Raw genomic sequence first — 27,460 nt, forward strand, 5'->3', positions numbered from 1 at the left:
AAACTAACATAATATTAGAGTATCCTTGTGTACATTTTTCTACCACTATCACAACCGATATATATATATATATATATAATATCGTGCCACAGGTAATAAGCCTTTCATGTAATATAGTGCCATCTATGGAAGACATAATGTACCAGTTTCAACTGTCCACCTGTGTCAGTTCGTTGGAAGCACACATTTGAATTAACACTGTGTATTGAGATCGCACACCACATGACAATGCTCCGATCCACACGGATGCTGTTGCCAAGCCTGCAATGTTAAATCTGAGTTATATGGTGGGCTGAATCTCCTTGAAGCCATAATCTTTCTCTGCAGGCTTGACAACAAAGCCTATGATTTAAATGACTGCCTTCAGTGAACTGACACAGATAGACAGTTGAAATTGATACATTATTTCTGCCATAGATTATACTATATTGCATGAACAGCTTATTACCCATGGCACGATATTTGAGTGTCAGTTGAAAAACTTTCGGAAATACCCTCGTAGCACTGAGTAATGTGGTTTCCTCTCAACAGCTGTGGTTGCTCACATGATAGTAAAATGAACATATGATGTAAGCAACGTTCTCAAAATTGAAATATCTCTTTAAAAGTATTCTTACGTTGTTACGCAAACAACCATTAGCCGGACATTCAATTCATTATCTTACGATTTTACAGTGTAAGTAATACCATCTGTTGAGAGGAAACTATACTACAGATTGTAACCTTAATTCGATCCAACTTCCAAAAGGCCCACAGATATTATTTATCTGATGAAGCATTTAGCAAAAGTGCTTATAGTGTATCTTAACTGGAGAATTACTTAGCAGCAAGTGGCGAAAATATTGTCATGTAATACTTAAAACTAGACTGTGAAGCAGAGGTGACCAATCTTTTCAAGAATGAAAGCTACTTGTCATTTCAGAAATCATAAAACAATAACAGTGATTGATATAGGGAGTATGACACAGACCACCGCGGGCTACTTGTTACGACGCGTTGGGCCATCCATGCTATAAAGTCTTCTTTCACTAAATACTTCATCAAATAGGGAGGGGAAAAGGTAGGATCGAAAGGAAAGAAAAAGCTAGCTGTGAAGCGCGACCAGGTGGGCTCCGTATTCAGTAGACGATTCACAGCTAGTTTATATTTTCTGTTCTTTAATATTTTTCTTCTTTTCGTTATAGTTCTTCCCTCCCTACCTTATGAAGCGCTTAGCGCTAATATTGAGCATTTTCAGAATTACCTGTTTATTCACTAATATCTAGTAGTACTTAATTTTCCGCATTCATTTCCAGATTCCTTCGTTCTAGCTACAGAATCTGTAAAAGAAAAATATACACACTTCAAAGAAAGCAAACTGTATTGTGTGTTAGCGCTAAATTTAATTATAATGCTTCAAAAGTTTTAAAGGTATATTGCAAGCTCAATACCTGCTTCCTTCACCTATACAGTTACTGAAGGTGCTCAAAGTGGATGTCGTTATCGGCCAGACACAGATCACAACAGCGAGCAGTTGCTTGAGCAACGTCGGTCAATGTGGGAGAGATTGCTACACATGCTACTGTAATTTCTTCACGAAGGTCCCCAGCGTAGCTGGTTTCCTACGATACACATTATCCTTGAAAATCCCCCTAAAGAAAAAAAATTCAGAGGTGTTAAATTCAGCGACATTTTCGAACTTGAAATGCCACTTTAAAATGAACTTTCGTTCCTCATGTGTCAAGCGTGTCATTTTGTTTCACTATCATACGTCACACGCTACAGTCATGAGAATACCGACATTTGGACCGTTTGGATGCCAAGTAGTCTAACACCACAAAATGGAAAAATAGACTCATGATTTCATTCATTTTTATAGATAATATCTTTTATAAATCGTTTTAGTAAACAGCAAATTATGAAACGATAAACTACATAGTTATGACTGTGGTTGCCAATATAACATAAATATGAATTGTTCAATTTTCAAACTTTACCTCTCTTTTTACCTGTTGAAGATCCACGAAAAAAAAAGAGGATAAAAACTTGGTGATACGTGTAGTCTTGTTAAAAGCTCGGCCAGCCACCTGTCTTTAAAATGCTTTGTATACTCTTATCCATAAACGGAACTGAATGAAATAAATATGATTCATGATACACAAAGAGTGAAAAATTGGATGACTAGATCGGGACTCGAACCTCCTGGAATCTTCGGCGTGCCATGCCGATGCTTTAACCACTACGACACCCAGTTCATTTCCCAGAACATCCCTACACTGTCTCACTCTTGAAGTCGGTGCTCTTTACTTAATGTATGGTTGTTCTACGAAACGGACTAGGTGGCGTGGTTGGTTAACGAATTGGCATGATACGCGGAAGATTCCCGGTTCGAGTCCCGGAGCAATCATTCACTTTTTCGCTCTTTACGTATCATTGAATTCGTACCTACAGAGGATTTAGTGTGTCAGAAATATGGTTGTTTCTTCCTTTGGTTAATATATAAATATGATTCATCTTTGACTATTCAAGCTCTTTATTTGAAGCCAAAATACATGTATTAAATTTTTTTACTTACGATTGCTAGGAAATAACATTTTAAAGGGAAATTGTGGCAAAAATTTTGAATAAGACAGTGTTCTATATCAAAAACAGAACTTTCGTGGTAAGTGGGATAGTATGTATTTCGAGCATAGGAAGATAAAACTTTTTTTGTTTTGCTTCACAAAGAGAGAAAACCAGCTTATATATCTTCATGTGTGGGTCAGAACATTAAATCCTTATCTTTCTAATTGGTTACAAGACGTCATCATGTAATCGTCACCTTTAATGAAAAATTTTGTATAAAGACATTTCACACGTAGAAAAGGCATGGCATGCCTTAGTCATATGATTTATCTGCATACTTGAATTTGATGCGTTTCATAGTATTCTATTCACTTAAAAGATATCATTTATTACACTTTTGAATTAACTTTTCTTCTTTAGTTTCTAACAAATTCTTAAGACAGGAACAAATTCTTCAAAGAAAGTTAATTTGGCTCTAATATTTATAATAGAACGTACATCTTTCTGGAAGGACGTAATGCCGTAAGCGTCATTCAATGTTAACCCACTGAAAAAGTCGTCTCCTTTCAGCACAACAGAAGATGTAGATTCTATCATTAACTTTTACGATAAATTTAAAACTACGAGTATATACTTAGGCATTGCGTGAAAATATTTCCGTTAATCTCTTTATAGAAAATATGTTGTTACATTCTAATACCATTACACTTCCATCCTCTGGATAATAAAAAATAATTCTAATTTGATAAAATTAAATTAGCAAATTTGACGTTTTACATGCCCGGCTTTTGCACCTTCCTAACCTGAAACTTGTTCCTAAATTCTCGCTTTGAATATTTTTGATTATTTGAACTGAAATTAAAGATTTATTCATTTTCAGACATTACTTTTTGTGTTTATAATTATATCATTAAATGAATCTATTTTGAAAGACTAAAATTTAGTTTTATCACTAAACTGCATTCACTTAAGGCAAATGTCGTCAATCAAATGTTTCAACTATTATTATCAATTATCGGATTGGAGAGGGTATATGAGGTATGGCATACTCCTACCTGAACGAATTGACATTATTCATACTTCTCACTTCAAGATGTAACAGTGTACAAGGGACAGTCAAAACGTTCCCGGAATTTTGTTGTAGTTCTTTATTACCGCAATAAAAGTAAAAATTTACTTAATCGCCTTCAAAGATAGCATCTTCGGAACACACACACACAATTGTTCCACCGCTTCTGCGATTGGTGGAAACACCGACGAAAGGTCTCTTTTGGTATTTTCCGAAGTTCAGCCGTCGTATTGATTTTGATCTCTTCTATGTTGGCGAAACGAAAAAGGCCCATTTTAGCTTTCGGAAGAGCCAAACATCCGATGGCGCTGCACTGTTTTTAAAGCTATCAAGTTCTCTGAATCAGATATTCACCAATTTGCACATGAACTTGATGTTTGCGCGTTGCTCGATCTGTAAAATTACATCAACTGATTTCTACACATTCCTCCGTTTAGCTACACTATTCGTACACTACTATTAAGACGTGTTAACACTTGTCAAGTTTATAATTAGACAATCTAAGGAATGTATTACACAATATTCATTGTGATTGCCTCACAAACGCCGAAACTACAACAACATTTCGGGAACTTTTTGACTGCCAGCTCGTATTTAATTACCAGGGATATATTTGCTCTTGTCTTGGGCTGCAAGACACTTCTTCCTAAAATTACTACTTCAAACATGAGTTGATATCAAAGACAAAACAAAGCATTTACTGGAAAAATGTTGAAAGCAAAGCAGTAAAGAAACTAGATACATGAAATGCTTTATCCAAAAATGAACCTAAACAGGTTGACCCATGAAGATATAATACAAGATTTAGCCGACGTTGTAGGGTGTAAATTTGACTTTATTTTATATTCATATTTGTAGACTCACCTGTCAGAAAATCGTGGTGAAGTAGCGGCTGTCAGAGAAATGTACCCAAACATGTCATATGCTGGTGTATATGATGAAGCTGGGCTTCTCACAAATAAGGTATTGTATATTTTGATCCTTAATTTTTGCTACTGTTTAAAATAATACTGAAATTTTTATTCTAATAGCAGAAATTACATGGTTTTCAAATTTTCGTGAGTTTTGTTACGTATATTCTTGAAAAATTAATTTTGTTAAAAAAATAATTTTTGCCTATCTCTTCTCTAGAAAGAGAAAATTGAATTTTCTTACACTTTCATCTGTTGCGACAAAGTTTACAGAAGGTAGCCTTATAAGGGAAATGCTTTAGATTTAAATACCTAGATAGATTTATTTTGAGGTATTACAATAACTGTTCTTTCTTTCTTAAATTTCGGTATGACAGAAGTATGACTATTATTAAGTTTGTGATCTTGACTTTGAAATATTAAGTTTAATAAAATTATAATTACGACATGTCGTGTTTTCAATTTCCTTGATCAGTCTTTAGCCTTTCTTGATGAGGAATTTGTCATAAAGGAATTAAGAAAATTTTGTTATATGTATATGACATATAAAACTTTGATGTAAAGAAAACTCATCCATATTTGTAACTTTCACATACATATTTATTATGTATTATTTCTTGTAAATTTTTTCATTAGTTTACATGTCTTATTTTTCTATTCTTTTTACCTTATATTATACTATCCGAACTTTTGTTTTGATTTACTATTCCTTCGCTTTTCCGCATTCTTACCAATTCACCAGCATTATTAGTTTTATCTTTCTTCACTAAACTTCGTCTACATTGAGTCTTGTAACACTATCGTGTGATCCTGCATTTAAACATGGCGCTCATCTCGACACTTCACAAGTACTTTTCTGTTCTTTAACTTTCCTTTGCCTATTACTTCTTCTTCTTTTGTTCTTTAATTTTCCTTTGCCTATTACTTCTTCCCTTCCTATATGCTGAAGTGTTTAGTGAAAGTTCTTATAATCGCCCCCATGCCGATGCGGGCAGAACTTGCACTTAAACGACATCTGGAGTACCACTATTTATCTCAGCGACCACGAAAATTATGGATCGGCCACCAATATTGGCCGTTTAAAATAGTTCTGCAAATGTCACCCGTTCTTATCTTCAGTTCCCATGCCGATGGGGGATGAATTTGGACTTAAATGGCATGACAGTGTTATTATTCATCTCAGTGTTTCATAAAACTATGTATTAAGCACTAATATCGATCGTTTTTGATTATTTTTACAAATGTCACTCCTTCCGACCTTCAACCCTCGCTTTCATGCCAATGAGGCATGAATTTGGACTTAAAGTGTCACTATTCATCTCAGCGACTTGAAAAACTATGGATTGGACACTAAGATTATGGATATATATACAGTAGTACATTGGAATCTGAACGTTTTGGAATTCAAATAACTTGGTATACAAACGAACACTTCAAGCAAATTTTACTTCGGAATACGAGTGCTGCTTTGGAGTCTAGCACGTATATCATCTATCTTAATGCTTTTTTTTTTTTTTTTTTTTGTACGTTTCCCCTTTGCTCTGTCGTTCAGTTTCTCTGTTGTCAATTCTTACTGGTAAAGTGTCGCTAAAGTCAGTTCTGAAAGTCGCTAAAAAAGATATTTGTAGAATTTAAGCCTAAAAACTGCTTTTCAAACAGCATAAATTAAATCAATAAAAGCAGAAACTACGTAAAATGACCTACCTATTCGAAAAGAAACTCTGCCTTCTTCTCTATAACTTCTCCTTCTTGTTGTGAATGTTGAAGATTGGAATATTACCGTGGACGTCTGTTATAAGCACGCTCCTTTTACTCCTATTGTTTTAACCTCTTAAGAGCTTATTCAGAGTTACCACAAAAAAATTCCAGGCCCATAGTAGCATCTCGAGTTATCACACACGTTCAGACATTTTCCGTTACTTTTTTTTTCCATCCTGGAAGAAAATGTTCTTCAAAAATTAGGTACAGATTTTCACTAGAAGTCTCTAGTAGCACCGTACATCAGTGACATCTGCATGTGGTTATAGAAAGATGTGTTCTTGCCATTTTTTTAAAATTCCATACTAAAAATATTCGTACTTTTTGGCCAAAAAATAAAATAATTCGGTAGTTATGAAATTATTAACAGCCTATGGTATCTCATATAAATGGCAGTTCTTTCTCGAGATTGAAAACCAATTTCGTGCTTGGAATATAGCCAATAGCTTCCATTTTCAAGCGATTTCTCTATTTTGCCTTAACAATATTCAACTGGGTACCATAATAAGAAGCAGTGTTGCCAAGTGTCGTGTTGTCACTAGCCGGCGGGGAATTCCCAAGTTTGTTACACAGGGTATTCAAGTGGCGACGTCATGAACCATAGGCGTTATTCTCAAATTATGCCTAGTGTCACACAGTTATGAATCGGGGGATGCTTCGGTTTATTCACCAATCTCATGACAATCGCTCAGTGAAAAAATATCGAAATTTTTAAAAAGCAAAAGTACTAAAAATATTCACCAGTTTTGTCGCCAAGACACTTCAAAAGTCACTGAAAAAGTCGTTAGTCGCTTCTGCAAACTTTTTCTTGCCATGTGCCTCTCCTAATACGCTAAATTGAGCAACTTGTTGTTAGAATTGGCAACAGTGTTTAGTTGTCGTCGGAACTTGGAGTGAGAACATTTTGTATGATTTTCGCTGTCAATTTCATGCCTTTGTACCTGTTTTGTTTTATTTCTTAAAAATATAATAACATTGTGTTCGCCATAGATTCTAAAAAGTTCAGTTTTATTCAAGTATTATTATATTATTTGTTAATATTTTATCATACAATATAGCGTATCTACTGTTAAAATCATCAGAATTCGTGGTACCCAGGAGCAGATTAATCAAGTTTCTATTATTTTAAAGGAAAAAAACTTTTCTTGAAACTTGAACGATTTGGAAGTCGGGCAGGATTGTGAAATAGATTAAGTTCGTATTCCAAGGCATCACTATATACAAAGATATTTTTAGAAACATATAAAACGGGTATGTAATGATTTGAAGCGTGGATATGTTTCTTTCTTCTAGTTTATAATGCTCATACTAATCATATCTATGTATTTTCCTTAACATGCACAGGAGTTACTACCTTTTGGTCAAGTCTATGTATTTTTCTTCCCACTTACACATAGCTTACTAGTGTAATAACTCTGTGTCATGTTCTATACCATAATGTAACTAGGATTATTGATATCTACCTTTTTAATTAACGTAATTGAATTAAAATGGAAACCTTGCATCTCTTAGCGTGATTAAGGAACTCTTGAAATGTAAAGTCAAATGAACCTATTTGATCTTACTACTGCTAAACTTATAGATAATAGATGGCAACCACAAAATAGGTAGGAATATAGAATTACGAAAGAATTCAAACGAGCTTCAAGTTGTTATACTATAGAGTATAGAGTCACGGTGGCGTTATCGATGAGTTGACTACCTCCCAACCAGAAAGTCTGACTTTGATTTCTGTTAGTGGCAATATTAATTTCACATTCCAATGCGTCTCAGGAGTTTATTCAGCATTTGTACAATGGATACGTGGGGAAACTTCCGAGTTAAAGGTAGTCAGAACGGTTTGCTAATTATACAACTTTCTGCGTGTGCTGTATCCAGTTAAAGTGGAGCCTTACCTCCATTACGTCCGTGGGCATCAATGGGCTGTTCCAAATAGATACGTATCTTTATTTTAATGTACAGAGTGCGAATAAAAAGTATACAAAATTTTGAGGTAAAACTAGTTTTGCCAAAGAAAAGAAAGAGAGAAAGAAAAAAAACCCTCTTAAATAGTGAAGAGGAATTAGCTTTGTTTCATAGATGTTGTCGATTGAAATCGCTAGAAGAAAGAATTTTCAGATCTTGATTTCTATATATAAAATAAGGAGCCCTGACGGACGGACTGATTAGGCCAAATTGCTTAAGCTAGAAACTTGAAATTTGAACAGTACATAGTTTTGCGACGGAAGGTAGCACTATGGAAAGTATTTTGGAAATTTGACGTAGAAGAGGGAGGACGACAATTGGGGTTTAAATTATTATAGTAAAATGTCCATACTTCATAATCCATGACGATTATGAAATTTAGTATTTGGACTTTTATTAAACACGTGTTTTAGCGTTTATATGATACTAACCTAGAATTCGAGTTTCGTGCAAGACTACTTCGAGTTCAAACGAATTCTTTGTGAAAGACGAAAAAGGAGGAACGCAAAATATTACCCGCAGTAACACGTGGGACATTTGCGTTGCGTTTTTAAAGAAACTGCTATTTAAAATTCTACCTTTCCTTACTCCCTTTTAGAAACTTTGTGAATGATAATATGGGACAACACATTTATGATTGTTATGAAAAGATACTACGGATACTCCTACCAGTGTTCAAAGAATTGAATGAACATCAGGCTGCAGGTAGACAAGTGCGTTTTCTTCAAACAGGAAGCAGAGTATTTGGGATATCACATTAGTCCAGCCAGAAGGATTAGACCATGAAGGATAAGGTGGAAGAGATCATGAAGTGTCCCGAAACGAGTAATGTTAAACAACTTAAGGTCTTTCTAGGGATACTTTCATTTTATCATAGACAACTACCTGGTTTAGCGTCAAAAAATCCGGTGTATGTATTAATAAGAAACTACTTGGTTTAGCAGTGTACGTATTAATAAGAAAAGGAGCTAAGTGGTGTTAGGATGAACGACATGCACAAGAATTTGTACAAGCGAAAGAAATGCTGAAGGACGCGGATATACTACATCCATTTGATGAGAAGGAACAAGTGGTGTTGGTAAGAGATGCATTACAAAATGAAGTCAGCGTTAGGTGTCATGCAACAAAGTACTTAATAAAAGTAATAGTAGATGATATAACTACGGTAACTTAAGATACAAAATTATAGTAACAGAACTAGGAATGAAAAATTTATTCCCTTAATTTGCTATCGTTCTCAACACACATATACATACGTACTTAAAAAGAAAACCAGATGCTGTTTCCGGTAAATTTTAACTATAAATATTTTGCAACACAGTTAACTTTTGTGTTTACATATTTAAAGGAAGACAAATGTGAAGGTTGAAATTATATATGGAAATGAAAGAAAACAACAAATAAACTCCATTGAATTTATAGTTCTGATATAGAAAATCCCTCAATATTAGCATTGATTTTTGTTGTTTTTGAAATGAAATATTTCAGTTTAACGTCCCATGATTAATATCCTTTAGGCTAAGAGAGACGGATGATTAACGAACGTGAATTATGATGAAAGAAACAGTGGAATGAGAATGTGGGATGAAACGAAAGTATCCCAAGAAAACCCACGGACACCATAATGTCCACCACAGACTTACTTGGCGGGAGATCGAGCCAGGAACTCCACGCACCAGACGTAAGCGCTCTTTCACTGAGGCACAGTGCCCTCCTTATTCAGTTTTTGAAATATTGTTGGGTCTCAGAAAATGATTTTATAGCCAAAGGAGTAACTGCTACACTTAAAATAAATAAATAAATAAACAGAAGTCCCAGAAGTGACACATCTGGTCTCTCTAACTTGAGATAAAAGTTTGAGAATCATACATAAATGTTTTGGTATATCCTTGTCTGTGTGTAACACAAGAACTTCCTTTTAATTGGAATAATTCAAGAAAACCTTCACTAATTGTTTATTACATATAATAAACAAATTATTGACTTTGTATCTTATTTTAATTACAGTTAATAGATTTCTATTTTTTGTTTGTAGACAGTGATGGCACACTCCATTTATCTCGACAGACAGGAATTGGAATTGCTACGTAGTACAGGCACTGGAGTAGCCCATTGCCCTAATTCTAACACAACTCTTAAAAGTGGCATCTGCAATGTTAGAGAGTGTGTGGGGAGAAGGGTGAAAATAGGTCTGGGAACAGGTAAAGTAATTTCCTAATATTCTATTATCTAATGCATGTTTGCGTTTAACATTAATATGGGACGTTCCGGATAGCAAGTGCAAATTCAAGCAAAGATACGTGCAATCTGAGCTCTCGGAAATTACAGTTGATGTGTTCGAGTAGTAATATCAAATTCTTCTGTGGGACCCAGTTCACGTATCTATATAGTTACGGAAGTCATTTCTCGTTCCTTTAGAAAACTCTATTTCAAAATAAATGGTTGATTATTTTGACCGGGCATCTTCAAGAAGCAAGCTTTTGTTCAGTTCGGCTTTACTACTCGGAACGCCTCATATGTATTTACAAATCTTCAAACAGAATAAGTTTATAATACCATAATTTAATTATCTTTCGTAATGCAATGGCTTGAATACGAAATATCATCTAATATTTCTTTTACCATACAGCACTTAGAAGCTATTTTTGTATCATTTGAGGATCATCATGCAAGCAAAAGAAATTCTTGTTAATGTTCCTAATGTTAATGAGTGTTCATAACCTCTTCGTACACCAGATGGCGTATTTCTGTTTATTCACCATTATCAATTTCTTTTACTTCCGCCTCGAGATGCTAGGGCTCGAGAAAAAAAAAGCCTTAAAAAAAACGAAGTTTTTATCTGTGGCTTTTATCCTTGGGGAAATTTTGGGCTTTTTAAAATATTTCAAGTTTAGTGTAGAGATAGCAGTACGTCCCGCTTTGATTTTTCCATTATAACACGAAAAAACTTATAGTTACTGCGTGTTGAACAGAAAATCTTGAAAAAATTCAAGAAGCAAAGAAAATTAGTCATTCGATAGAACAGAAAAAGAGCAAATCACTCTAGTTTCAACCAACTGTTTATAGAACTATCTTATTAAGTTAACGTTCAACGACCAAAATGTTTTACTAACAAGTGCAATAGTGTTAGCAGTAACTGAAAATGTGGTGAATTTCGTAGAACAAAGTTATCTCTTAAAATATATGAATAAACTAAAACTTCGTTATAACTAGATATAGTATTTATTGAGAGTGCGTTTAAAACGCTATACACACATTTCTTATTTCAAACATTTTGATATAAGATTAAAGGAAGAAGGGAATCTGTGAATAATAATGTTAAACTAACATCACAAAGCCGTTTATAGCTTAATTTTGCAAGCTGAACTCTCTGAAGCTAAGGATAAAGTGTTTCCTGAATAAAGAAGATATGTAAACAAGATTATATATATATAAAGAACATTGTATCTGCTTCTTGGTTTATGGTACTTTTTCCTTGCTTGCCAAATTGCATTTAGTCAACCAGTAAAACACACACACTATAATTGTCCTAACTTCCAGGTACTTGATAAGACGGTTAGGCAACTAAAACATTCGGGATATGGTGGTTGCATACTGTAACTGCAATGCCAGTTTGAAAACCAATCAAGACAACCTGCCCTGGATTGAACACAGGTCTCACAAGTATTGAATGTTGTAACACCATTTTATTAATTGTATAATCAACTAAGGGAAACAACGTATTTGAACAAGGGAGTCAAGAAAAGTGAAAAAAAAAAAAAAGTATCCGTTCCTCCTCCAATGAATCTACTATAGTATTTCTTCGTTTTTTGTAACTATGATCTGCTTCTGGATACTGCTTAGACTGTTTTTTCCTTTCGAGTAACCACGTTTTGTTTTCAGTTGTTTTTTTTCTCACGAGATCGCTCGTAAATTACAATATATCTTCTGTTGTCATTTGAGTGCTGTCTTGCAAAATTGTACATATTCTACATTCTGTTTTTAGATACCTACCGTATTTGCGCGAATATAAGCCGCGTGCGAATATAGGCTGCACCGAAATATTTGACACGAAATTATAGAAAAAGTAAATCTCGAATACAGGCCGCAGTGCTAAATTTACGAAAAAATTCAATTAGACAGTACTTTGAGATGCATCTCTCTTCCTCCTTTTCTTTAACTTTCCCAAAACTAAGGGTGACTCATGAAGACGACCTTTGTGATAGTGACTCTGAGCAACATTCTGGATCCTCTAGCGGGAGTGAAGAATCAGGCGCTGGTGATGCTGAGATGGTGGGAAGTGATTGTGCTTGATTTAAGCGGGCATAAAGAAGCTGACACAAGTTTTGCGAAATAAAGTTGATTTTCATTTCTGAAGAACAGTTATTGTATATATTATATATACTGTATAACAAAGATATGTATTCCTGTTAATAAAAGTATTAAGTGTACAGTCCGCAGCAAAAAACCTGCAACATGAGCATGTAAGTATATTGTGAAACGACGAAGTCTTTTGCTCAAAAATAAGTATGCAGGGGAGAACGCTAAGGTTTCTCCTGGCACGATTCGTGCCACTTAGACGATATGTTGATTTCACAATAAACATACTGAGCTCCTCCGTGGCTAAGCGGTTAGCGTACGCGCCTGTGGCGTGGGAGGCCCGGGTTCGATTCCCGGCGGGAGCTCATGTGGTTCGGATTCCACGTTAATCAGTAGGTCCACGTCTCATATAGCCTCGCTGCTGAAAAGGGACGTTAAACTCAAAAAATCAATCAATCAATCAACAATAAACATACATGTTCATGTTGCAGGTTTTTTGTTGCAGACTGTACAAGTGTTTTTTGTGCCAGTGTAAGATGTTACTGGTACCCAATGAAGGTGTCAATTTTTGCGAACAAGATATGTTTTTCTGCTATTTTCTTCTTATGTCTTTGATGCTTTTACAAAAGTAACTGCAGTAACTTGTAATGGTATTCATTTCAACTCACAAGATACGAGTACATATCATTTTGAAATTGACGATTTATGATCTGAGGGGGAAATCTCGATTATAGGCTGAAACCATGATTTTTCATGCCAAAATTTAGCAAAAAAGTGCAGTCTATATTCGCGCAATACGGTAATTGTAATTGCTATTTAGAAACAACTATAAATAAAACGCTTAGTACTCACCGCAGACCAAATGTTCAGCACAGAAGTACTTTCGAAAATTACTATTTCCATCCTCAGCTTAGCAGTTCAGAAAGAAAGTTGAAAAATAGGCAAGAAATATGAATGGGTAAAAAGCCATGTTAAAAGGAATACAGAATATGAAGTAAACCACTTCTCGTCAAAGGAAAGTTGTACACACACCATCATGTGTACAACTTGACTTCGAACGAGAAGTGGCGTAATATTTTATTCAGAGATAGTATGCTTCGACCAATTCAAATATTTTAATACAAATAATTAAACGTAATATATCATTGAAATTTTCTGAAATAAATAAATAAACAAATTTAAAAAAATCTTGTTACAACTTCAAATTGACATCTTACTTGTATATTCAATGTAGAGCTGGGATTCCCAACAGCCATTTCCTTTCTGACCAAACGTTCTAATTTAATGGTTCTATTATGTAGAATTAATCTTCAATATATATATACAAGGTCTGTATGATAAGTAATGAGACTCGCCGCGCCGCGGCGCGCGTGTCGCTGGAGCGGGTTTGTCGGTGATGGAGGATGTAGGGGGGGGGTCCGAGCAAAGCAACGCACCGCGCGTCAGTTGGCTCCGAGCCTTAGTGGAGCGCGGACAAGCCTTGGACAAAGCCCTTGTGAACATTCTTGTCACGGCGGAAAATCAACAAACATGGAGGGTTCCATCGAACAGCGTTATGCGATCAAATTTTGCGTTCGCCTGGGGAAAACGGCTACTCAGACGCTTTCTCTCATCACGGAGGCCTACAAAGAGGAAGCCCTATCCAAAGCCCAGGTGTTTCGTTGGCACAGTGCGTTCCGGAACGGCCGGGAAAGCGTTGAGGATCTGGAGAGGGCTGGACGCCCGACAACAGTGACTACGGACGAAACTGTGGCAAAAGTGAGGGATCTCCTGAACTCAGACCGTCGATTATCGTTGAGATTGATTGCTGATGAACTCGATATGAACCACACAACAGTGCACAAGATTGTGACGGAACAATTGGGAATGAGAAAAATCTGTGCGAAACTGGTGCCGCGAGTGTTGACTGACGAACAAAAGCAACGACGTGTTGATTGTTGTCAGGAACTGTTGAACCTCATGAACAGTGACCCTAACTTTGAAGATGACGTCATAACAGGTGACGAGTCGTGGGTGTTCCAGTACGACCCTGAAACGAAACGTCAAAGCGCGGAGTGGCACACTCCTGCGTCCCCGCGCCCCAAGAAGGCCAGAATGTCGAAGTCAAAGGTGAAAACAATGTTGATTGTTTTTTTTGACAATGTGGGGGTGGTCCACAAGGAGTTTGTACCCCAAGGACAAGCCGTCAACGCCGCCTTCTACAAACAAGTCCTTGAGAGACTGCACAGGAGCGTCAAGCGGAAAAGACCGGCGATCGCTAGCCGGTGGAAGTTGCATCACGACAATGCCCCTGCCCACACCGCCTTCTTAGTGACCTCCTTTTTGACCCGGATTGGGGTGGAAGTCCTTCCACAACCACCCTACAGCCCAGATGTGAGCCCGGCCGACTTCTTCCTCTTCCCGAAGCTGAAGCCACGCTTGAAAGGAACCCGTTTTGCAGACGTCACAGCCATCCAAGCAGCCGTGACCACATTTCTAAAGGACATGCCGGCTGCTGACTTCCAGGGGGCGTTTGCAGCGTGGAAACATCGATTGCAGAAGTGCATCGACGCAAGAGGAGAGTACTTCGAAAGCTTTTAAGTCCCTGTACAGATCAGATCAATAAAACAATGTTTCCAGACCTGGTCTCATTACTTATCATACAAACCCTGTATATATCTTACATTGAAAAATTCGGCACAATATTTCTTAGTTACAGAAATATCAAGGTACTAACGTAGGGAAGTTGGCTGCCTACGGCGTAGAACGATAAACGACTTGTGATTGTAATAAAGAAAACGTCTGATACTAGTTTGACGTCACTCATCTATTCCACTCCTACAGGGTTTTCTATTAGCCATATAGGAAGCTTGAGGGATGTTTTTTAAATTACTGTTTTCTTTGGATAATGATAATGAAGTTCACACATTTATGAAGAGCATGCTAACTATAATGATCTATCTTTCTGGGGTTTAAAAAAATTATATTTTACCTGTAATATTTAGTTACTGCAAATGTTTAAATCCTCGTTGCAACGAAAAATCAAACGATATTCTATGTTACTGGTTCGTAAGTAATGTACAGTGTATACAACACTGCTTATATTGTAGAAGAATATTTGCACCATAACAAATTTAAAAATAGAAATGTCCGAAGAACGTACACCCTATATAGGCCTACATTTACAGATGACTCACTTTTCATTTATACCTGTAGAACGGAATAAGATATAAAACTGCTTTTGATTGAAATAAATAACCCATCCTAAAATTAAGTTTACCTCCAAGTTAGAAAAGATGAATAAAATCAGTTTCGTATAGAAAAGATGAATAAAATCAGTTTCGTAGACATGAGGATCAATGGACTCAATAATAAATTAATTTTTAATATATATAGAAAAACAAATGCATCATGTATAGAAAACCAAATTGAAAAACAAGCATTTGGCGTAGGACATAGCACAGGTCTTAATAAAACTTAAAAAATCAAAAGTGATGATGAGGCGATGATGAATTGATTTCATTCCCATTATGGCCAGAACTATCATTTAGATTTCATAAAATTACAAAAGTATGGATTTAGAATCGCATTCAAATGTCCTAAAAGATCTTGAAAAGCCACTAACCAGTTACAAAAATTACTATGTGGAAGATACGGTAAACTTGCGTATATACGAAATCGTGTGTTATTCTGACCAAACATATTCGAACGACCAAAAAAGAAATGTTGATACGGGTATTAGTTAAAACATCAGGGACAACAACATAACAATCGAACTAAATCAGGATTATTTAAGCATTTAAGTGATTCTAAGTATTCCATAAAGAACGTAAAAATTTTGCATAAGATATCATCAACGATGGAAAGATATGTATACGAATCTTATTTTATCAGAACGAAAGATCCAAAAATAAATTTAGATAAAGGCATTTTTGATAAACAATGAGATTTTATAGTAACAGAACAGAATTGATAAATTTTTGGTAGTTATAATTTGACACCAAGATCTCCACTGAAATAAGTTCTAGTTATAAAAACATGTACAGATTCAAAACATATATAATCGTGGTATGGCAGCAAGTCAAGTAACGTCAAGTAAGATGGCAGCGACTGTTCGTTGATGTTTACACTGCATTTAACACAGAAATTTTTATACTTATTGGCGACTTAAGTTTACTTTAGGTGATGAATAAATTAAGGACGTCTTGAGGGGCACAATTTATGATTCAAGAAATAGAAGACATATAGGAAGATGAAACAAGTTGGTGTTCAAACTACCTTTGAAATTTTTCCGGTCAAAATCTGAAGTTTAACCAACTTAAATTAAAGTCAAGGATAAATAAAAATTTGTATAATATATAATAAGCAGTATGTTTTTATATCGTGAAATTTTGATCCTAATTTACAGCACTGAGGCTCTATCCGTGTACAGTACAAAAGCACTTTGCTAGTGACCTTTGGAATACATTGGATTCAAACTTCACAGTTTTTAGTAAATGAGGCGGGAATACTTGTCATCTTGTGCAATAAAACATTGAATAGAAGGCGAATAATTGTGAATCATTATTAGAGCATATAGGCTTTAGTTATTCTTGTAGTGTCTTTTTTTGAACTGTTGAAACCAACATTATAAAACAAGCTTAGTTTGACTATTCGGTATGGTTGGTTATACATCATAAAAGGCGTCACACATGAAAATTAAGGTATATAGTGGCCATTTTTCTAGTAACCATCGAACGGAATATGATCAGATAACAGACGTGGATTTTTTTCTCGGTGATAAAAGTGTTAAATTTTGTATAGCAAGCAGAAATTAGCCTGTTGTACAATTAAAATTTTTATTTTCAATTCTAATTTATATCTATTTTTCATTATTTTGTACAGATGTTTCCGGAGGTTACAGCCCATCGATTTTAGATACAATCAGACATACACTAGCAGCTTCAATAAACTTATCTTTTACAAAAGAAGAATATTATCGACCTTTGGATTATAAGGAAGCCTTCTACTTAGCTACTATGGGAGGAGCCCAAAGTAAGTTATTGTATTAAACGAAATTTTATAGCACTATTATTGCATTATTGCTGTTCTTGATTTTTTAAGGAATAATTTACAAACAAATAATTAAGAACTCACACTCAGAATTGCTAATTATATTTTGATTGAAAGTACTCTAAATTTCATCACATCAAAAAGATAAAAGTAATGAAATTATTTGAGCATTCCTGTTTATCTTTTAAATTCTCAAGCAATTTATTTAATTCAACTGCTGTATTATTTATTCTAGGATATAATCATTCATTAATATTATTTCAGGACTTTTTTACTAAGGCGTCTTATTAGTAACGGCACAGTTATTGATTGTTACAAACTCAAAATCTTTTTTGTTCTGTTGTTTATAGCGTTGTCTGAATTTAAGACTTTAACCAAGAACATATCTCACACTCTCCAGCTCACTTTGACGGCAGAGAGAAATTTCATTATGATTAAAATGACACTACTCTCGTAATATATCACACATGTTACAATTATAAAATTACTAACTCGATGATCATTGCTTTCTGAGTATTCAATACTTTACACCAAGCTTTATGCCCATGACTTTGAGAATTTTCAAAATTAAGAAGTTGTCACCAAAACGTATTAAATTAAATTATACCTAAAGCCTAAAAATATTAATTTTATTCTCTACTCTGTTTCAGATTTATGGAATAATCAACCGTTGAAGTTTCGCTGTCTTTAGTAACAATCAATTATGCAACGATTTTTCGAAACTCTTGTTGTGTAGTATTGTCACATTCAGTTCGTGTTGAGACGGAATAGTAGAAAAATCTGTCTTTCTACACAATTGATCATCAGTTTCTTTCTTCCTTCAGTGGTAATATTTCCCATAAACTGGGAATACTTTATTTTCCATTAGTTTCTATGGAACATTTGTGCGTACCAAAATTACATCCTTTTTCCACTGGTTCAAAAACGAGGGTGACAAAATAAATATAATTATGTGCGAATTAACATTAAGCTTTAAGATATAAGTATGAAGTTTGAAACTCCTAACCATAATAATTCTATGGCTGCATGGTGTTTCCAACTAAGAAGTATATCATTGGCCTACCTACATAAAGGCCATCTTTACGACAGCAATTACGGACAGTTTGTATTGACACTTTTCGTGTTGCTGTCACAATTAAGTGCACTTGCAGATCAGTTGCAGTTTGTTGTCTAAGCCTTGTCCTGGCCTTCGTCGAATATTCTGTCGTTTGAATTTCGAATCTCAGTAATGGTTGAACCGATTTCGAATTTGAGTAATAGTCTTTGTAATGCTACCTCCCGCTGTACTTGCTCTGCTTTCATTCTGCTACGACTCTCAGTAAATCACGCGAATGAGTTTCACTATATGAACTCCAACACTGTACACGACAGTCTACGTCCCCACGTTCTTCTTTCCTACTACAATCTATAAGCCACGTGCTCCAGTGTTACATATAAATGATTCAGGTGGCTACCTGACTGATCTTCCTTTTTACTTTCGAGCGATGCTAGGAAAAAAAAAAAAAAAAAAAAAATGGTGATCGTGAGAAATTGTCGAATTCGAGATTTACACATTTCATGGCCTCTACATATAGAAAATGTTATTTTTTATGACCATCATCTGTTCGTCTCGATGTATGTACACTGGCTTAGATGTCATACCGTTCAGTGTATTGAGATCAAGTTTAAACTTAATACTTTTATAAGCTTCTCCAGGGTCCTTTATTGAATTGTCTTCCTACCAAAAAATAAGGGCAATTTGCTGAAAGGTGAAAATCAAAATTTGCGATTTTCTCAAAAAAGTCCCTAACGATTTCGTTCATTTCATAAATCAATATTCCTTCAACAACCTCATAATATGAAAGAAGTCATTTTTCGGGGAAAAGTCCAGAAGATGTAGTTTACTACTGGGGATAGACTCTTTCAGGATAATTTTCTCTAAAAGGACTCAGGAAATTTTGTTCATATTTCATACACATATTTCATTAATAAACCCATAATATGGAGTAGCTTACTTCTTTTAAGAAGTCCCCAAGGGAATAGTTTATTCTTGGGTGTAAGGTTTCTAGACGAGTTAAAAAAAATACATCTCAGGCGCTCTTGTTATTTCATAAATATATATATTATATTAATAACACTATACTGTGGCATAAGTAGTTTCTAATTTGAAAATGTACAAGGGGTAGTTTATTCTTGTGGATGAGTTTCTTTCCTGGACAATTTTCGCAGAAAGAATCGGTCATTTGTTCGTATTTCATACATGCACATTTAATTACTAACACTACAATTTGGTGTGAGTAATTTTACGTGAAAAAGTCAACAAGGGTACTTTATCTTGAAGGTCGAAGTTTTTCGGATAATTTCCTCAAATACAATCCAGAAGACTTTATTCGTATTTAATTAACAACACTATAATGAGGCATATGCAGTTTCTTCTGAAAAGATCAATAAGGGAAAGTTAGTTCTTGGGGTGAGACCTTTTTCTGGGCGAATTTCTTGAAAACTAATCAAGCGATTTTGTTTATATTTTATAAATAAATATTTCGATAGCAACTCTACAGTATAGTTGTCATTTCTCATAAAATCGTCCACAATGGATCATTTGCTCTTCGAAGTAAATTCTTTTCGAAGTTTTCCAAAAACGTAATACTTTCGTTTATATTTCATAAGTAAAGATTTCAATAGCAACTATATAATATGGTATAAGACATTCCACATTAAAAGTCCACAATGGAACATTTGCTCTTAGACGTCAATCTTCTAGAAGTTTTCCGAAAATGTCTATTATGTGATAATTTTGTTTATATTTTATAAATAAATATTTTTGTAATGTAAAAATTCCGTTCATATTTCATAAACAAATGTTTTAGTAATTGCTGCAGAATCACTTAATTTAAAAATTGGAAACGAGGAAGTTTAATGGCGTTTAATGCTGAAAATTCTATTTTTCATTGTTTACAATGAGAACTGCGCACCAAATGCTTTTCCAAGGTTAAATCTGAGCATCCCATTTTTCGGTGATTATTCCTCAATGGTATGTTCGATCGGGACATGACATCCCTTACGACATTCAGCTCGCGCTCTAGAATCACCATGTCAAATTTAGTTACGGTTCAGGCATCTCGGAAGAGTATCCGGATAAACGAACGCCGAAGTTGACTTTCGCTTTAATAATTAAAATTTGATAACAAGCGTAAAAACATAGGCGATTTTAGTCTGTGCCTCAAAACATACTGTACTTCATGCAAAGGTGATGAAGAAGAAAAAAGAATTAGGTTTCTGGGCTTCGGCAACTATGATCATTTAAGCCCTTCACATATGAGCAATGACGTTCCTCGGCGATCACACTATCCGAGGAAGTGGGAAAAAAAAACCGACCTGGTTTCTTTATGTTAGGTTCCATATCGGTTTTGTCTGGTATGTGTGAGAAAACCCCAGGAAAAACATCACTCAGGATGGCTAGGCTGAATCGACTGAGAAGAAGAAGTAGATCCTCAAACCTTCCGGCTTGTTTGATTCTGTTTGGTCACATACGAAACTCAGCCTCTTGTTCATTTGAAGATGCTTATTACATGAAGCGAAATATTGTGTAACAAATACATATAAGCGTTCAAATGAGAAATAGCTGTTGAAAAATGTCTATTTTAATGTTGGTAATAATGGTGTAGCATTTCAATTTCATTTGTTTGTATGAAAATCTGTTGTTAATTATGTACTTTCTTTTGTAGCTCTCGCTTTGGAAGATACCATTGGCAATTTTAAAATAAATAAAGATTTCGATGCTTTGATCATTAATATGAAGGCACCGGGTTCTCCAGTTGATTTGATTGAAGGGCAGAACTATAGCCTGGAAGAGCTAGTTCAAAAGTTTCTTTACGTTGGGGACGACAGAAACATCTCTGAAGTCTATGTTGCTGGAAGAGAAGTTAAGAAAGCATTATTATGAAATATTCAGTGTGTTTTTATTATTGTATTGTAATCCAACCATTTACATGCATATCTGGTGAAAAATGTTAGTTTGTTTAGCAAACATTTTTATTTAGTCAAGACTTGTTTGTATATAAAGGAAAAGTACAATTTTTTATAAACTGTATAAATATCAAATTTATTTTTTTAAATAAAAAGTTTATCAATTTGAGAAGACTACATTTGTGAAACGAAAAATATTGCTGTTATCTGTAAATAGACTGCTCTAAACAAATAAAAGATTTTCTAATAGCACTTTCTGTTAAGGTTGTCTCTAGACAGATATTTTAAAATGTGGAAAATAAAATTTTAGTAAATTATTTTCATTAAATAAAGCAGAAGGCAAACCAGAAGATTTGTGTGTTATAATCATGCCTGTTGTTTTGTATGGCTGCGAAACATGGTCACTTACTCTGAGGGAAGAACATAGACTGATAGTATTTGAGAACAGGATCCTGAGACGAATATTCGGACCCAAGAGGAACGGGAATGGAGAATGGCGGAAACTTCATAACGAGGAACTACATAATTTATATGGTTTACCCAACATTGTTAGGGTCGTCAAGTCTAGGAGGCTTAGGTGGGCGGGTCATGTAGCTAGGATGGAAGAAAGTAGAAACGCTTTTAAAGTCTTGACTGGAAGACTAATCGGAAAACGACCATTAGGAAGATCTAGGCGCAGATGGAAGGACAATATTAAGATAGATCTCGCAGAGATTGGAATACAAAGTAGAAACTGGATGCAGTTAGCTAAGGATAGAAGTCAGTGGAGAGCTTTTGTGAACGCGGCATTGAACCTCCGGGTTTCATAGGCCATAGAGTTAGTTAGTTAGTTATATGGCAAAAGTGCGAAACAATTTGGGAAAGTGGGCTGCTTATTGATGGGATGAGTAAGTCTTACCTTTCGCTTTCCAAATTATCTTTCGTGATTTTGAATTTTCGGAAAATACGTTTTACATTTTAATATACCCACTTGAAGATCAAGCTTATGAATAAACCTGAACGATATTCACTCTGGCCTTCTAAACTCTGATTAGGTGGTGCGGGGCCCCAGGTTTACAACTAACTTTCACCAAGGTCTGTAGAACCTATATATATATATATATATATATATATATATATATATATATATATATATATATATATATATATATATATAGGTTCTACAGACCTTGGTGAAAGTTAGTTGTAAACCTGGAGCCCCGCAAAATGTTCCAAGTATATATATCGTTCTCTCCCTAATGGTCTAGTGGTTAGCGATAGCGCTTGTGGTGTACATACGTCATAATAACTATAAATACCATAGTTTCTTTGTCAATTTCGCCTTACACGAATTGACTTTCGAAAATTATTTTGCAATTTAAGGTTAAAATAATACTGCACTGTGTGTTAATATGACTGAATAAAACGTAACACCTGCGTGTAATTTCTTATTAAAATTTGCCCCTTTACTAAAGACATACTTAAAAGTGTATGAATGAATAAGAGAATGAATTCATTTTCATTGTTTCAGTCACATTCAATGATACACGATAATCTTTTACTTGATGTTTTATTGATATTTCCTGCTGGTCTTTATGCTATTCTTTCAAAAATCAGAGACTTCTTATTTGAGATACATTATTTATGTTAATCACTTAAACTTGTCTCAATTATATTTTCATGATATAATAATCGTAAATCGCAATCAACTGTGTTCACAACACGAAAACGCACGAATCTCTCTCTCTTTTATTCTCTGGAACAAACAAACGTAAATCTGTCGACGCGACGGGTGCACTTCAGTATTCTCCCTCACATACGTTACACCACTGGCGAAAATCCCGGGGGTATGAGGGGAATATGTTCCTCTCAATCTTGAAATTGGGGGTACTGTCCCCCCAATAATACGATTTGAAATGTGTTTTTGGGGAGAAATGTGATGATTTGTGTCTGACTGCCTCTTCATCTACTTTGCCTAATATATAAAATATAAAACAGGTTCACCTCAAAAATCAGATTCATCTACCGTAATATAAGTATCATTTATCCATCCCGAATAAGCCTCAAATCTGCCCGCCTCCCAATGTTGAAGACAACTCTGCTCCCCTGATTCTCCACAACATTGTACATCAACTTCATAAACCTTTTGAACATCGTTAAAAAATATATGAGGACAGTCTTACCCGTCCCCCCAATGTTGAAGACAGATTTGCGCCGCTGCGTTACACTAGCCCACTTTTGATAATTTTTGTTGGTCAGTAAGGTTTGTGAAGAATTAAGAAATGAAGGGCGAAATCTATTGGACCTTAAATTAAAACTATTGAAAACATAAGTAATAGCAGCCACGGATTAAATTTATTTAAGTATTTATTTACTTATTTATTTTTACATACAATTTCAGTAATAAACTTTGTAGCACTGATAACACATCCAAAAATTTCAACTTTCAAAAATGTGCAGAGATAAAATAATGCAATCCTTACTAAATCAAACGTCCTGAAAACGAAAATGCAGTCAGTGTTTTCGTATCATCCTCAACACATCATTTACAAACTTATGTGTATATCGTTATTAGCATTCATATACAGTGTTCCGGGAAAAGCCGGCAAACTTCGCATATGTGTTCAGTACCTCAATACAAGACAAAATCTGCAAATTTGATCGAAAACGCTTAATTACGGAGATAGGAATAATAAAAGGGTAAGAGGAATATCCAATTCCAGTAATTAGTTTTAATTAGCTCTCTCCGTAATTAACGGTTTCCGACCAAAGTCGCGCAGAAACATTTTTCTTGTATTGAGATCCTGAGCACATATGGCAAGTTTGTCAGTTTATCTCCGGAACACCCTGCATGTTTACTTGTAAGTTTGATTAAGAAAAATGATTAGCGACAAAAACGAAATATTTTCCCGTTTCTATTTGTGGGATCTTCTTTCAGGAGGAACTTACAGTAATCTCTCATCATGGACGGGCCCCATTTCCCTTTCTAACATTTTTCCATCTGCAAAATGTTCGGTGTAATCACTCAACCAGTTCATTGCTTATAGCAGCTAATTTTTCACAGAAATAACTCAACTGGAAATGCAGACACTGAATGAATTTTAAAATACCGTACATATTTCACCCTTGTGCCTCGCATTTTTTAAAGGAGGTTCTGTACCAGTATCTCATAGATTTCTTCTCTTACAAGTAAACCTATCAATGTCGAAATCTAGTTTCTTGACCAAATTTGGGAGAGAAGTGTGGAATATCAAGAATCGAGAGTAAGCAAAATTGAAAGTGCTTCCGTCGATAAAGACGGCCGCAGTGACCAAAAACCTGATCGATCAGAACATGCCATAACAATGTGTTCCAAGTTTGAAAATTTCATTTTATTTGTAAAACGGGTAAAGGGATGAAAAACAAAACCACATTAACCGACATCGGGAGAAACTACACATCTATTTGAGGGCATGCTTATCATAGCCACCATCTTGAAGTCGGCCATCTTATAATTATCTCGTTCAACTTTTTCAAATAGGAAGGGGGTCATGTAATATATCAAATTGGGCTATAATTGTATAAGAAATACAATGGTGAAGGTCTACGTTTCCATAAGTTTATATTTGTAAGACATAATGAAATGAACATTGATATGAATTTATTGGATCACAGATTACTTAACAACTGTATCTTTTTGAAAAGAACTCAAGTCAGGAAAACTTAATGTAGACTAGTGAGAACATCATAGGTGGCTACTTATGAAAGGTATAATCAGCTTGAAATCGTCATCGACTGCAGACAAAACAAAATGGTGATGATACGATCACAAACCTTAAGGAACTGATAGGAAATTGTTGGCATATATTTCATTGGATTATTCGAGTTAGAAGACAAAACCTTCATAAGTCACCTATTCAGTATGCACTAGTATACATTCGGTTTTCCTGACTTGATTTTTAAAAAAAATACATCCACGGGATTTTTCTCAGAAGGCAAAGCTTGTTCTCTGGTTTTGTATTTTTATAAGAGAATAGATGTACAAAGAAGTCGCACTGAGGCTGATTTATTTGTTGCCATCTCGGTATTTACGGTAGTATCACATGATATAATCAGTAAGAACTCCAGGAGCTTTTACCTAGTGGGTGTTCAAAATAAAAGAGGGTGTACACCCAGAATAATGGTATATATTTTTACACAAACTCAAAGAAGACAGCATTTTTACACCCTGGGGTGCGTGTAAGGCAATTTGGGGGTGTTAGGGGTGTTGGGGTATGCAGAATAATATCTATTTTTACAACAGAAGTTGTAAACGTAAGAAAATAAAGAAACTACTACATCATTAAATTCAGAAAATATTTACTTGTTAGGGAGAGGCCATATCCTCGCTTGTGGAGTCCATTGATGTAGATCCTGTATTGCAATATATTGTTGTGTGTACTTGACAACCGAGAGCAGCAGAGCCATCTTAACGGTACCATAGTCACTTGACTGGGGGCCCCGCGAGCAGAATGGCATGTATTAATTATATATATATTAGGAGCAAAATTTAGTCATAGGGACCACAACACGCTTGCTCTGGGGCATATGGCGTTTAAAACGACACTGGAGAGTAGATTAGACTGGACAATAGAATAGACAGCACTAGCGCGGGGCCCGATTGGGAGCAATCGGTCCAATCGGCTTAAGGCCGGCCCTGACTCTGATTGCTCAAAAACCATCGTTACATCGTTGTTAAAATGTCCATTTGCGATGGCAGATATCAGCCATGTCAAGACAAATAGAAAAGGTTTCAGTGCGAATACGATATATGGGAATTAGTTATGAATGATATAAAAGATTTAAATGTTTCACTACTAAAGAAAAAAAATCTTACTGTTGCTACGCAAGGTACACATACATTTTTGTGCTTCTTCTTCAGTGGTTGGGATGACAGTGAAGGTGTCCGAGATGTTAATTTGCACATTTTTAAATATTATTTTGTTTTCAAATCATACTTGTAAATAACTTCAGTACATCTTTCCCTCATTAAAACATTTTTTTTTTTTTTACCTATGTCTTGACAATGGTGACAGCAAACATTCAACGTTGTAACATGATTTTTTTTTTTTTTAAACAGTCTACAGTGTGGATGAGAATTAACTCCCTATTGAAAATTGTTTATAACTTTTTACATATTTAACAAATTTTCATGAAACAAAAAACATTTTGTTCCTTACAATGGTAGAATTTATTACGTGATATCTCATTTATGTCATTGCAGGTATCAGTGGAAGACCATGACGAAACGTCGAAGCGTGCATGAGCGGGACACCTGGTATTCCAGTACGAAGTATGACAATCCGTGGTACAAGTACAGAGATTGTGGAGAAGTGTGGAAGGACCTCGTGCCTCAGAGATGCAAAGACTATAAGGCATTGCCATTCGAAGCTAACGATCACAGGTTTTGTAGCAGATATTTGGAGACGCTGTCTCACCTCAACATCCAGGACGGAGGAAAATGTTCGTTCGAAATCTTCAGATATCACAAAGACAGGGGCATCTCGCGGAAGTGATTTAACCTGACATACAATCTGAACTGTTCTGAAGGAAGAGTTGAATTTTCGTCCATGGAAATTACATTACTATCGGAATTGAGATCATCGGTTGGGATACGAGATGATGATACTTACTTGGTATAAAGACTGGTCATATCTTTTCAGTAAAATCCTGTGATAAGATGAATCTGTTTTGTGTAGGGGAGTTTGTTAAGGCACAATTGTTCTTATTGGGCAGGAGAGGATCCAAGGGTGGATGTTGAAAAAACCAACACCACCCAAAAGTCACAATTTGGTGCGGTATGACATCCACGAAAATTGTAGGTTTATACGTCATTCAGGATACAATGAATGCAGAACTGTTCCTTGATATGCTTGAAGATTATATTTACCGTATTGTATCCACATGGGACAATTACAACGAATTAATTTCTATGCAG

At 35.2% G+C, this 27,460-nt stretch overlaps 1 protein-coding gene across 2 annotated transcripts in view; it reads left to right on the top strand.

Moving 5' to 3' along the window:
- DhpD (guanine deaminase) overlaps positions 1-21,777 on the top strand; it is a 101,837-nt gene extending 80,060 nt beyond the window's left edge. For both annotated transcript variants that reach the window (XM_081748708.1, XM_081748707.1), the window contains exons 7-10: positions 4,472-4,576; positions 10,283-10,448; positions 17,410-17,559; positions 21,285-21,777. In XM_081748708.1, coding sequence (XP_081604834.1) covers positions 4,472-4,576; positions 10,283-10,448; positions 17,410-17,559; positions 21,285-21,502 — 639 coding nt within the window. In that variant the 3' untranslated portion in view covers positions 21,503-21,777. The remainder of the gene's footprint in view (positions 1-4,471; positions 4,577-10,282; positions 10,449-17,409; positions 17,560-21,284) is intronic.
- The last annotated feature ends 5,683 nt before the right edge of the window (positions 21,778-27,460 follow it).

Source organism: Thermobia domestica, chromosome 2 (genome assembly GCF_964235325.1).
Source record: "Thermobia domestica chromosome 2, izTheDome1.hap1.1, whole genome shotgun sequence".
Taxonomy (NCBI): domain Eukaryota; kingdom Metazoa; phylum Arthropoda; class Insecta; order Zygentoma; family Lepismatidae; genus Thermobia; species Thermobia domestica.